Source organism: Phoxinus phoxinus, assembly GCF_949152265.1.
Source record: "Phoxinus phoxinus genome assembly, chromosome: 10".
NCBI lineage: Eukaryota > Metazoa > Chordata > Actinopteri > Cypriniformes > Leuciscidae > Phoxinus > Phoxinus phoxinus.
The window spans coordinates 31,034,997-31,049,793 of record NC_136885.1 but is presented as its reverse complement, the minus strand read 5'-3'; the positions used below and the strand labels follow the sequence as shown (position 1 = coordinate 31,049,793).

The 14,797-nt window shown below is 37.6% G+C and overlaps 1 protein-coding gene across 1 annotated transcript; it reads left to right on the top strand.

Annotated features, from left to right (window-relative positions):
- Nucleotides 1–1,833: 1,833 nt before the first annotated feature.
- LOC307005806 (uncharacterized protein) lies at nucleotides 1,834–5,509 on the top strand. The gene is made up of 2 exons (XM_079626275.1): nucleotides 1,834–2,316; nucleotides 4,975–5,509. Exons 1-2 carry the CDS (start codon nucleotides 1,993–1,995, stop codon nucleotides 5,125–5,127), a joined length of 477 nt encoding a protein of 158 aa, XP_079482401.1. The 5' UTR covers nucleotides 1,834–1,992; the 3' UTR covers nucleotides 5,128–5,509.
- The last annotated feature ends 9,288 nt before the right edge of the window (nucleotides 5,510–14,797 follow it).

Sequence of the window (14,797 nt, the reverse complement as noted above, 5' to 3'; positions counted from 1 at the left end):
ATTTGAAATGTTATTTGCTCAATGAATCATTGTACTTAAAACATACACCGATTATGGTATGTTTATAACAATGTAAGCTTTGATTGGCCAATTAAATGTTATCATGAAAAACAGTACTATATTAAACGTTTCACCATCTATCCAAACGTACAAAAATGTACGCTTTGTACCTGTAAATGTTACGTATTAATACCTACGTATTAATGAGACCAGGCTGTTCTATAAGGGGCCTTTCACCTGAATAGGCAAGGCAGTGCTTCCTCAATAGAATTGGACGAGAAAAGAATCCACAGTGCAAAAATAAAACAATGGAAAAAATATGCAAATCACAAATTTTCTAAAGTGACACCAGTGGTTAAAGTTACAGCGGGTGGCGGAGTCTCTCTTGCATCCCTGAGCGCATTGATTTTGAAAGTGTGGGATCATGGGGGGTAATTGAGAATAAATGGAGAAAAGTCACAGGAGAGGACGCTGTTCATCAGATTGTACTACCCACACTGCGTGTGTTTAATGTCTTCAAGATGAAAGATCTTTTCAGAAACCCCCATTAAATTTAACAATGTGAGGATAAAATTATAATTGAAAATATGACTACCGTTATTACATTTTAGCAGAAGAGTTTGTCTATAACCCTATAAACCAAGATGTGCAACACAAGTTTCAACCACAACTGTGCAGGAAGTGATGCGTCTGACAGTTAACACCTACACCTACCTGAGAAGTTATAAGTGAATTTTGTTTGACAAGCAAACAACCAAAAATACCACAAAGACTGTTAGTTCCCAGTGATCAACCAAATTGAAGCTGAAGTTTTTTTTGACGATATTCACTGAAACCGACACTATGCTCCAACAGAACAACATAATCAAGGTGGTAATCCATCAGCCGGAAACTGAAGCTTCCCTCGGGGGCCACATTGTAGCAGACCATCACCCGCTGCTAGCATTCCATTGACTCCCATTCATTTTGGCGTCACTTTGACACCGAATAACTTTTTTTCACCTGAGGCGTTTAAAGACTCCATTTGTCCATTATTTATTTCTAAAGAAACACGACAATGTATAAAAGGCTCCATTACCTTGTATCTTATGTTATGGCCCCGTAGAAGCTGATTTTGAAAAAATAGGCTAACGATTGCGTCATAACCACTCGACTCTCTGTCGACTGCACTGACGAGCTCGCAAACTCGATGGGAGGGTGCTCGGTGGTGGGGGAGTCCCCTCAATCTGCCAGACTTGCCGACTGCAGCATTACTGTAAGTGAAAATGTTAGTCAAATACCGAAATCGAGATTTGAATAATTTGATGCACAGGAACCTGACAGGAGGAACCAGAAACCAGATAAGGAAAGATTTAAAAAAGAAAACATGCTCAGGAATCATTCAATTATCTGTCTCCTGGTATTTCATTTTCACGAGTTCACACTCACAAATAAGTCAGATGGAATAAATGGTATGCGTATTTGGCGTGCTGTCCGAGGAGAGGGCTCCGGGCTCGGTATTCGGCCCGAACCCAGAGTACTCCCCCCGTATTCCTGGCTGTAAAAGAGAGCCAAGGGTGAGGAGTCGGGGTGGTGGAGGGATGCTGGAAACTGTCAAGGAATGTTAGGTGAGTTGACAGAATGGATATATATATGCTTCTTGTCATGCTGATTAGGGTAGACGTAATTGTTTGATGACAAGTAATTGGATTGGTTATCTGATCGTGCTCCTCCCGAACTTTGTTTATAAAACATCATTTCCTGAACTCAAGCTACATGTTGATGGCACCAGGTGACGTATGCAGTCAAACAGGAAAAGTTACAGTAAAAGTAAATATGTGCCAGAATTCCTGTCACTCCTCCCCTTACACTACAACACAACCCAGCTGCCAGTAACCAGAAGAGAGACTTGACACACGCAACAGATCAATCTTCACCTGACTACACGCCAGAGACAGACGTACAGATCTTTCTTATTCCTTCAGGGGTGCAGGAAAAATATCAAAGAGAAACATGGATCCCAGAAAGTCTCCAATGGAAGTAGGACAGTCTTTACTTCCACTTCAGCAGAACCCTCCAGAATACTCCATTGGATACCCTCCCCCTGAGAGTTATCCCAGCGCTTCAGGACAACCTGCGCAGCATTATGGAGCTCCGGCAGCATCTGGCCTGTACGGGCCATATCCAGGGCAGACTGTGGTCACTGTGCAGCCTCCAGCTAATGTGTCCTTCACTCCACTGACCAGTCCAGAGCCAGATTACCTGTGCTATTCCATCTTTACCCTGCTGTGCTGCTGCTTACCTCTGGGATCGGCTGCTCTTGTTTACTCCATCACAGTAAGTATTGGTTCATACACCTGTCTCACCTCGCTTAGCACATTTACAAATGATCGGCCTACTCTTCTAATTAAATAAATACTTGTTAAAATAATATAAGGACATATATTGTTTAATTAAAGTGTTTGTAGAACTCAAAGGAATCAAAGTGAAACTGAAACAGACAAGACAGTCAAAATAATGAGGCCATTGTTGTAGAATATTTACCCAGGTTCACATTTCAGTATTAAAATACTTTAAAAAAAAAAGTATTTATTGTTTACATCCTGTGTTTTTAATGATCATTTAACGTCATGGATCAAGGTTGAATTCAAATCTCTTTCCGAGTTTGCCTTTCGAATCAACATTGATATTGTGACTTTGTTTGAACCTCAGTTTAAAATGTCAACGATGTATTTTTTGTGTTGTTAACATTTTTACATCTAGGCCTATTTGTAGCATTAAATGCTGTTTTGCGGCTTCCAGTACTATCGCTTTTAAAGGAAGAGTGTGGCTCGCTATGGATCAAAAGCAACTTTGTGAATCGCTGTCAATTTAGAGGAGGTCCAATCTCTCTCGTAAGAAAAAAAAAAAGACGTCATAGGACTGCAGTCCTGAAACTGCAGCCTCCGTTACTAAAACTGAAGTTACACTGGATGCAACCAGGGGGCGCAATGCCACTGTAAAAAACACTGTCCTTCAGATCATGAGACGTTAAACTGATGTAGCTATGTGTGGGCGTTAAAGTAAAAACTTTAAATAAAATAAAAAACACATTCAATTTAATGTTTTATATTTCATAGTGAAACTTGATATTCAGTGCAAATAAGTAAGGGACAGTGACAGTATGAGAATGATTAGATGCCCAACCTGTCATCACAAAGGGTTTTGTCTGTATCATCAGCTGTGCCAAAATAAATGTGTTTTTGTAAATTCCCCACTAATTCCCCAAGGCAAGGCAGTGAATGAACCACATGTGAATAGGGGTAAAAATGTCACCAGTTGATTAATCACAGTAAGACAATTGTTTTCAGAAAGTTTCAAATGAGGCTTTATCCACTATTTGCATTAGAAGAACAGAAACATGAACATTAAATAAAGCCATTTTTTTGTTTTCCATAAATCAGATTGCCTTAAGGAGATTCAATTTAAATGTCTTATCTGCTATTGTTGTCACAGTGTCTGGGTGTGTTTCCCTGGGTTATCACTAGAGGTCCTCGTTTCCACGGTGTCATTCACGGTTTTCCCAGCATTCTGTTCTGCCACTCATCTGATCACTGCACACAGCTGTTTCCCGTCACCTTGTTAGCTTTGTGTGTATATAAACCCTGTCTGTGTTAGTGTTTGTCATGAAGTCCTTGTCGTTTATCACACCGCTTCTAAGGTCTGTTCTTTGTTTCCTTGGATTGTTTATATGGATATTGACCCCTGCCTGGACTGTGTTTTGAGTATGGATTTCCCTAAATAAATACTGTACTGCATCATTGGATCTTCTATGTCTCTGTGAGTGTGGATCGTGACAATTGTTCACTCAATAGTATATTTAGGGCCCAAGTCCTACAAGGGGCTAAGGGCCCTATTGTTTTCCTTCGGCTGGCCACACACTTGAATGTTTGAAAACCGCATGCTCTGGAATTTAATATAGGCTACTCCTTCTAGGAGATTCATCCGATCGCCAGCAAACTCAGTTAGCATGAAGCCAAGACATTGAGGATGCTAAATTGCGAGTGGATTTTTGATATCTTGAATGGTTTGGCTGTGGCTAGGCAATGAATATAATGCGGAAAAAAATGACTCTGTACTGCATGCTCCAAAAGGTGTCATACGATTCACACCAAACTTTCTCAACATGATTCAAATATAGTGAAGATGTTAAATTGCGAATGGGTATTGGATATCTTAAACTGTGTCGCCATGGCAAGGGATTAAAGGAATGACAAAAAGGGAAACTGGAAGTTACTCATATCTTCTAAATAATAAATTATATACCATTTATTCCAATACATACTTTTATAAATAAAAAGTAAAAAATAACACATTTGATTATTTTTTATATAATTCATGTTGCCTATTATGTGCAAGTTAAAAATATGCAGATTTTTCTGGTTAAATAAATAAGAAAAAATGTAATATACACAGTATAACCACTTGATGGCAGCCCATGCCTATTTTTAAACAGGGTTGAGAAAAGCGTGGAGGCTGAGAAAAGTGTTAACTGGAAATCAGTCTCCAATTTATCCTTTAATCTCACTCCACCTCTGTGTGTGTGTGTGTGTTACTGTTGATTGTTTAGAGTCATTTCTGTGCCTGTCATCGCTGCTTGCATATATTTATTATCTTGGTTTTAGTTATTTTATTATCCTGGCCAGTTAATCTAGTTGTATAAACATTTAAAAACAGATTCGAAGATAGCTAAATCTAGTGGAAATGCTATAATGCACACCAATCACTGATGTTTAAAAACTCATTTGTTTTGTGATTTTTCTTTTTTTTACGGCCAGTTTAAATCAAATATTCAATAATATTTTTGGTTTCTCATTTTACTCTTAGTTGTTCACTGTTAGAGTTGCTGTTGTGTTTATATTCTGACCAGTGAAGACCTTGATTTGATTTTATACATGTCATTTAAGAAAGGTTCTATACCAAAAATTTTAATATTATTGTAATTTACTTTCACAGACTCGGGATGCTAACATGTTTGGACACCAACCAATAGCAAGCAGAAACTCCAGAATGGCTCGCATCCTTAACCAAGTCAGTGTTGCTGTTGGCCTCCTCCTCTGGTTGATCTTTGTCATCAGAATCATTCTGGTGATCATCCCAAGACTATAACCATAGTAAGAAATATTATGGTAGGACAAAAGAAAGTTATACAAACATGAACACATGAAGGTTATACAAACATGAACACATTATGTTTTGAATACACAGGCATTTTGGTGGTCTTCTCAAATTATTGGTATGAGAGCTGTATGACTCCAAATGCATAAGGAGCTCAATCTATAGGGCCGGTGAGGAATGCTTCGTATATTTCATGCAACTCATCTGCCTTATTATTATTCACATAATTAAAAAAAAAATTGTTTTTAATGTTTATTATTGTATTTTTGAAACAATGAAAGCTTTGATTGTATCATCAAATAAAACTTGTTTTTCTTCTTATATTTGTTATATCATAAAACATTGGTAATCTATAATAAATGTATTTAACATTATGAGTCTGGTGTTTTATTTTATCAAACCTTTAAAAAGTATCTGAAAGCACAACAACAAACGTCTCCGTTCACTACATACGTAACCGAGATGTTCCCTTTCGTAGTCACTACGAGTTACGTCAGTGACTGGCGATTGGGGTTCCCGGGAGGGGGAGGGGGGGGGGGGGGTGGGGGGGTCCTTACAGTTCTGTCCTTACAGAATACACATATGACCCGGAGGGTGGTGCATACGGAGAACACTGGGGTGTCCAGCCCGCAGGGTGGAATGTTTCAACCCCAGGGGTGGCAAGGTGAATTGCCAAGAGAAAGACACATGCTCAGAGAGGCTTACAGTGGAAATACACATGTGGGGGTCGCCCAGAGGGGGAACCATGCACATGGCGGCGCCTAGCCAATCGCGAAAGCTGCCGGTGGCATATCTCTGCCGCAACAGTGCTGGAGGAACTCAGGGCTTCTCTGGGAGGCTCACCTGGGGAGAATATCGCACGTATCCAGTCTGTGGAGTGGAATGGCAAGCAAGCGAAGATTGAACGGGTCCTAGTACCGGCTGGTTGAAGCGAGTACATGAGAGGACAACATATACCTTCAGACAGCCTTCGCTCCAACCCTTCTTGCAGGAAGGAAAGCACGACACTGATCGGGCAATTTCTGGGGTCTTCTTGGCGAGAAGAGCACCAGTTGACGAAGAGGTTCCACTTCAACGCGTAGGCATGTCTTGTGGACGATGCTCTAGCGGAAGTGATGGTAGCCACCACCGCTGGTGGTAGGGTACTCAAGCCTCGTCCCGTCCAGAAGCCACACGTGGAGGTTCCAAAGATCGAGACGAGGGTGCCATAGGGTGCCCCGTCCCTGAGAAAGGAGGTCCTTCCTCAGAGGAATTGGCCAGGGAGGTCTTCTGTGCACAGCTGCGCGACGTGCACATTCGTGTGACTCTATTAGCACCGCAGTTCACTCTAAATCATCCAGAAAAAGCACAAGTTTTCAAGATTAATAGAAATACAATATGACACACAACGGCTAGAGAAAAAAATTAATCAGTTTGACAACACTTGCTGCAAATGTTCACAATGCAAACATACAGAAACGCACTACAAATACTCACACAAGCATTATTTAAATGTATTAATATGGGTGACAAGGCATTAATCGTGGTGTTATTCTAGGATCATTGAGATACTATTGTAGTTTTTATTATTTTTTATTTAAAAAAAAATGTATTTCCAGTTCAGTAATTTTTTTTTGTAATTTTATTAGTTTGTTTTTAAATATGTCTAGGCATATGTAGCTGTTTAGTTATATTAAGATTAATATACATTAACAGAGCCATTTTCGGTATTAGCATATGATTTGAGTGAATGTGAAAAGTATTATTTGCAAATAGTTCAAATGCATTACAATAAATTCTAGTTTATTATTTTATTCTCTGAAATCCCTGCATTATAATCCTGGTTCACGGGCCAATTCAAGATACCTTCGTCAAATTTTACAAGGCCTTTAAAGCACGAGGCCCTGTGCCAAGCCTGAGGTGAAATGTAAACAGTCACAATGATGGCTGATGTAAACTCTCTGGCTAAATAAAAATATTGGCATTTGATGGCAAGGTATTCCAGATCTGATGTGCATAACTCCTTATGACGACGTGTGCCTTCTGTGCTGCACCATTTCTCATTAACCATGATATACACTCCTCCACCCTGGGTTTTCCCAGAGTTCTCCATCCTGTCCATGCGGTGAACGGAGAATCCTGGCAGCTGCACAGCATGATCTGGAATGGCTGCTGTGATGTTTCGGTAAGACAAAAAAAACATGACGACTCGCTGGAACTTTATTCAGGCTCTAAATAATGACTGGACATTCACTTAAAATATATAGGCATTGATGTGCCCTGTTTACTCAATTCCTCAGCTTGAGTGATAAGGTCTCTTCCAATATTATTTAAAGTTTGCCTCTCATACATTATAACTCCATTAGCTAATGCAATAATAGAACATAACAAAAAACTAAAGACAAGGTAAAATACAAGAAAATTACAATGTGATTTCAACTGTGATTTGAACGCCATCTCAACTTGTATATAAACTATGAGTTAATATTAATATATTAATAATACCTATTATTAATCTGTATATTTATACTTCTGAATAAATCATTGATATCAATGCAGGACTGTTTGAGGAGGTTTTTTTGGGGTTTTTTATACACATAAACATGTTTCCTATGTGGTTGATCTGTTAGCTCAACGCTAAAGGAGGGTCTTGCTGTCATCGACTCACTCATCTTGATTTTCACGACACCAATAGACTACATTTATACAGTTACACGCTTTCCTGTAGCTCAGTGGTAAGAGCATTGCGTTAACGACGTAAGGTTGTGGGTTCCCAGGGGATTGCACATACCTATGTATAAATGTAATGGATAATGCAATGTAAGTCGCTTTGGATAAAAGCGTCTGCCAAATGCATAAATGTAAATGTACATTTGAATATAAGGTATTGAAGACTGGCTCTAATCAATTACTGTCTGTTTTTGAATGTTATAATTTGACTCAGCATGTTAATATCCCTATTCCCTACGCATGGTCATATCCTTGATTTGATCCATACATCCAGGATTGATATCTCTTCCATCTCTTCTTCTGACTGGTATTTCTGATCATAAATTAATTGGTTTTAGCCTAATTTTAGCCGACTGTTATATCCTATTTCATGTTTCTCTAACAATGCTACGAAGCTCAGCTATTTGCCGAATCTATCTGGTCAGTCTCTGACTTTCTTTTCTCTGACTACTCCATCTTCTGTCTCTGAGTTAATCTTGAAATCCAACTCTTCATCCCGTCGATTTAACCCGGCTCCTACTTCTCTCCTGAAACTTTGCTATTCTGTCATCTCCTATTTCTCACTTCTGTCACGTTTTGGTTTTGTTTCATGTTCTTGTTTCATGTCTGTCATGTGATCCCCTGTTATAGTCCCCCTGTTATATTGTTATCTGTAAAGTATGATGGCAAGTTGTAGAACCCAAGTGCAGTTTATTAATACACAAAACAAGATCAAACATAAAACAAAGGCATGGCGTGGCATGAAACTTAAAACATGGACATGTCCCTCGGCATCGTCTCTCTTCAATGGGGGGCAGATCATTCAGGGTTGTTGCACCTAAACTGTGTAATTCTCTCCCCCAATCACTGTTGTGTTAATAACTTTTCTGAATTCAAATCATTACTCAACTAACTTATTTTCTGAATGTTATCATTCTTCATTTGTATTCTGTAGGCTACCTTGTTGTGCTTGTCTCCATTCTGCTGTTTGCTGCCCTTTCTATATGCTCTATTACTGTTGTGTATTCCTGTTACTCTTACTATTGTTTGTCATTATTGTCTACCCTGGTGTTATCCCTTTCTTGTTGCATGTACATTGTAAAGTGTCCTTGAGCTCTGGAAAGGCGCTATATAAATATAAATACTCAAACGATTCTAGTGAAAATGGTGTGTATATGCTTACAGCGCTTAAAAGTAAATTGAGTTTACTTAAATAATTCCATAACTAAAGAAAGACTACTAAACAGGGCTAAACTTCAGCTGGTCAGAATATGTAAGCATTTTAAACAATACAAGTTGCTTAAACAATACAAGGTATTATGTTCACATTCTTAACTGTCATGCTTCACTGATAAAGTAGGCCAAAGTATACGTGTGGTCTTTGGTCAGGTTTTTTGGCTTCCTGTAAATGACTTTCAGTTCTAGAGAAAATTGTGTGGCACTGGACCCCCCTCAACAGCAACAATTTTTTAAATATATTATATTATATATTATTTTTTTACTGTTGTAGTCCAATATAATAAAAAATCACCGAAAAAAAAAAAAAAATTTTACTCCCCTTGTAACTAAAATAACAGCATGTTTTCAAAAGGCTACACACAATTAAGTAAAGTTTCTCTATTACTTTCTCTATTTCATGTAAATTTTACACATACTTTATAAGACTTTCTTAAGTAATACTTATTATAATCATTATTATTGTAATAATAATAATTTTAATGCTAATATTTATCGTTTTTAAATTCCTGAGTAAAGGTTTTTTTAAACATCAGTACAATTAATTTATGAAGTATTAATACTGATCGTAAAAATATCTAAACAAAAGTCAATAACATTAAAAGACATTTTACATACATATTTTTATTCAATGTTTGAATTGTACATTTATTGACAATTTATTAAAAGAAAAAAAGAAAAAAGGTAAGATATAAAAGGAATAATCTGTCAACAATTTCATCAAATTAAATGTTGAACTATAAGAAAACCCATCCACGGAGTGGAGTTTGCCCCTCATTTGAGAATTCCCCTTAAGAAATTCAGAACGAGAACAGAAGTGGTTAACATGTTTCACTGTTGTTTTCACAGACTCGAGATGCCAACTACTCAGGACAACAAGTATTAGCAGAAAATAACTCCAAACCGGTTTTGTCTTGTAATTTTTTAGTAATTAATAACAGGAATATAATCTTAGTCTGTCATCTAATTTTATAGCAAACTGTAAGGCTGTTAGTCCAGTTTTTTTTATTTACCTCTATAATTTTTTGTTGATTTAAAAATATCTTGTGGGCAACACTGCTAAAAATGTTTACATGCATGTGCAGGTTTTATTTTTTTTTATTTTTTAAAAACATTTTTATTATATACAAATATGTTGTCAGGATTATGTTTAATTTGGTTTTCTTATGTGTTTGTTTCTGGGAGTTCAGTGTAGTCCTAATTTGTTCCCTTAGTGATTACATTCACCTGTCAATCATTCTGTCTCCCTGTGTATTTAAGACCTTTGTTTCTTCAGGTCGTTGTCTGGTATCATCTCTATTTCATGTGGTTGCGTGTTTTATACTGTGTGTGTATCTTTGTGGATTAATAAAGAAGTGTATGTTTGGAATCTTCTGTGTCGTGCGATTACTACAACTAACCGGAATGTGACAGAATGCTGGACCAAAACTGAAAACAGAATGAACTTCTGAACTCTGCATGCATGGAGCAGCAATCTCTCAAGGACCACATCAGGAAATTTCTACAACTGGTGTGCTGCCTAACAAACTTTCCAGACTGCTCGTTGTGTGTAATTTTTAGAACCAGCTTGAATGAATGCACAAAGGCATGCCTAACTGGTGTTGGTCCTCGGGGCAATTTCTGGTCAACTGCGGGACCCCAAACACCATCTGTCCAAATGAGGACGTCACCAGCCCCGCTCCAGAACCAGAGCCCAGCCAGTCACCGCCCCACACACTGAGTTAAAGCCTGAGCCCACCACAGACGAAAAGCCTGAGCCTACCCCAATGCCAGCGCCAGTAACCAAGACTGAGCCAACCATCACCCCGGATCCCGAGCCCGAAGGAAAGTCTGACCAGGTGTGTGTGACAAATACACAGATGTCACTGCTTAATACAGCGTCTGTTTTTACAAGAATTCAATTCAACAAGCCATACTATTCTAATAGCCTACCAATGAAGTGGGGTCTACAGGTTTTTTTTAATCAGTTTTATTTTGATAAACATAGCACAATATAACATCACGACTACATATTTTACTGTTATAAAAATACAGATGTGTCAGCATTAATGGAACTGAAGTTGTCAGAATAAACACGAAAATATACATTCACTCCTCTTCGCTTAGACCTCTTGTGAGGGGGAGCTAGATGTAAGCTCCACCCATTTGCTCTGCAGTGGGCAACCTCACACTACCAGTACCAAAAGAGGAATGAGATGCACGCAACAGATCAACCTTCACCTGACTACACACCAGAGACAGACGTGCAGATCTTTCTTATTGAGGGAAAAAACACAATCTAAGACAAACATGGATCCCAAAAAGTATCCAATGGAAGTAGAGCAGCCTTTACTTCCACTTCAGCAGAACCCTCCAGGATACTCCATTGGATACCCTCCCCCTGAGAGTTATCCCAGCGCTTCAGGTCAACCTGCGCAGCATTATGGAGCTCCGGCAGCATCTGACATGTACGGGCCATATCCAGGGCAGACTGTGGTCACTGTGCAGCCTCCAGCTAATGTGTCCTTCACTCCACTGACCAGTCCAGAGCCAGATTACCTGTGCTATTCCATCTTTACCCTGCTGTGCTGCTGCTTACCTCTGGGATCGGCTGCTCTTGTTTACTCTGTCACAGTAAGTATTGTTTGATACACCTGAACCACCTCGCTTAGCACATTTACAAATGATCGGCCTACTCTTCAAAAAAAAAAAAAAAAAATACTTTCAATATTAAAATATTTTTAAAAAGTATTCATGGTTTACATCCTGTATTTTTAATGATCATTTAACGTCATGGATCAAGGTTGAATTCAAATCTCATTCCCAGTTTGCCTTTCGAATCAACATTGTTTGAACCTCGGTTTAAAATGTCAACTTTGTATTTTTAGTAGGTGTTGTTAACATTTTTACATCTAGGCCTATTTGTAGCATTAAATGCTGTTTTGCGGCTTCCAGTAACTTTCGTTTTTAAAGGAAAGGTGTGGCTCGTTATGGATTAAAAGCAACTTTGTGAGTTTACTTTGTGTCAATTAACACGACGTAAGTAAAAAAAAAAGACGTCCTAGGACTGCAGCCTCCGTTACTAAAACTGAGGTTACTACTGGATGCAACCAGGGGGCGCAATGCCACTGTAAAAAACACTGTCCTTCGAGACGTTAAACTGAGGTATTTATGTGTGGACGTTAAAGTAAAACTTAAAATAAAATAAAAAAACACATGCAATTTAATGTTTTATATTTCATAGTGAAACTGATATTCAGTGAAAATAAGTAAGGGACAGTGACAGTATGAGAATGATTTGATGCCCTGTCATCACGAAGGGTTTTGTCTGTAGCCTATCTATCAGCTGTGTCAAAATAAATGTGTTTTTGTAAATTCCCCACAGGGGATGTAGGCTACCACATGTGAATAGGGGTAAAAATGTAAGCCAGCTAACTCAGTTACTCAAATTGCGAGCGGATTCTTGATATCTTGAATGGTTTGGCTGTGGCTAGGCAATGAATATAAGGCGAAACAATTACTCTGTACTGCATGCTCCAATAGGTGTCATACGATTCACACACAACTTTCTCAACATGATTCAAATATATTGAAGATGCTAAATTGCGAATATGTATTGGATATATTAAACTGTGTCGCCATGGCAAGGGATTAACTGGAAGTTACTCATATCTTCTAAATAATAAATGATATACCATTTATTCCTATATCAAATTATACAAAATTATACAAATAAAACGTTTTAAAAAACAACAACATTTGATTCTTTTTTTATATATAATTAATTATGTGCAAGTTAAAAATATGCAGATTTCATGCTTTCTAGTTGAAATAAATAAATAAAATAAAATAAAATGTAATATACACAGTATAACCACTTGATGGCAGCCCATGACTATTTTTAAACAGGGTTGAGAAAAGCATGGTTGCTGAGAATTGTAATATTATTGTAATTTACTTTCACAGACTCGGGATGCTAACATGTTTGGACACCAACCAATAGCAAGCAGAAACTCCAGAATGGCTCGCATCCTTAACCATGTCAGTGTTTCTATTGGCCTCCTCTTCTGGTTGATCACTGTCGTCGGTCTTGCTGTCATCATCTCATTATAAACTGACTATAGACCATAAATGTAAGAAATATTATGGTAGGACAAAAGAAAGTTATACAAACATGAACACATGAAGGTTATACAAACATGAACACATTATGTTTTGAATAAAAGCAGACCAAATGCCTGTGTAAGTGTTTCTCAAATTATTGGTATGAATTTATGCAGCCTAATAATCATTTAACTGATTTGAATAATAGGAATGTACCATTTTCTATGTGAATGCCATCAGGTTAAAGAGATGTGCTTTTAGTCTAGATTTAAACGGACAGTGTGTGTCTGCTTCCCGGACAATGTTAGGGAGACTGTTCCAGAGTTTAGGTACTAAATAGGAAAAGGATCTACCGCCTAAAACTCCCTTTATTAAAACAACAGCATGACTGGACAAATTATTCCAATTACTCCCACTTGTTTTGGAGTCTGTTACAGCCATCAAAGAAAGAAAAGAAAAAAGAATATATATAGCCAATATAATTAAGCTGGTCGGTGAAAACATTGGAAATATTTTCTTTGTACTTTTGTCAGATAAAAAAAAATCACAGATTCTTGATTTTATTTCGTTTTACAAAATGTACCAACTTTTCTGGAAATGGGGTTGTACATAATGTAGTGTAGGCCTATATTTATTAATTATTTAAAAAAAAACTATGATTAGTTTAATTATTATAAATGCAAATAATCAGTGTAAACTGGTTCAAAGTTATTCAAACGTTATAATATTTATAACAAATTAAAAGTTATAATAATCCATGATCCAACTATCTTTCCTTTTGTAACAAGTTCACATGTTCACCACACGAGGCCGTGACGTTCGTTCTTATTTGAAAAATAACGCAAATTGGGTTCTCTTTCAACCATAAAAAGACCAAACTAGTAAATAAGCAAATATGGAGCACCAATTTTTGTTTAGTTTGTATGCTTAATTTGATATTTTTCAGTTTTATGGACACCCCGCCCACCGTCCATCTCTCTGCACAGTCTCTCTGCAGCACGCGCCGACTCTCACGTCTGCAATTCTGCATCCGCTTGCCACTGTCAAGGTCACGTGCTGCTGCTGCGTGGCGTGCGTGCGGAATTCCACACTTTCCTCATCCTGACGTTACATTCATGCACGATCATTTCTGATTTTTCATAGTGACTATGACGGTCACCATAATCGTTTTTATTTTTTATTTTTTTTATAGTTAAATGAAAACAAACTGCGTGTCATTTTTTTAGTCAATTTAGTCAAAGTAGCCTATGTGATTTTTTTCCTGGTCACGACTGTAAGCAGAGGGAAACATAGAATTTCCTCTATCTATCTATCTATCTATCTATCTATCTATCTATCTATCTATCTATCTATCTATCTATCTATCTATCTATCTATTATTGGTATCTAAAAGTTCAAGTTCACATTATAGCATTTAATACAACTTGACCAAATAGCTGTAGGCGTCATATCAAAAGATATGAAAATGATTAAACCAAACATAAACGTACATTTAATTTAGCAATGCTTTGAAAGTATGAATCAACACGTTTTTATACAAGTTGTTAGTATTATTATTGAGCATGTAGCCTATATTATCTTTAATACTGCATCTGTATCATGACGCACGTCGTCCTTCCTTTTATTGAGCTTTCAGAATTCAGCTTTTAGAGGG

Coding starts and splice junctions, on each gene's coding strand:
- LOC307005806 (XM_079626275.1), top strand. CDS start 1,993: ATGGATCCCAGAAAGTCTCCAATGGAAGTAGGACAGTCTTTACTTCCA. Junction 2,317..4,974: donor CTCTTGTTTACTCCATCACA/GTAAGTATTGGT, acceptor TTACTTTCACAG/ACTCGGGATGCTAACATGTT.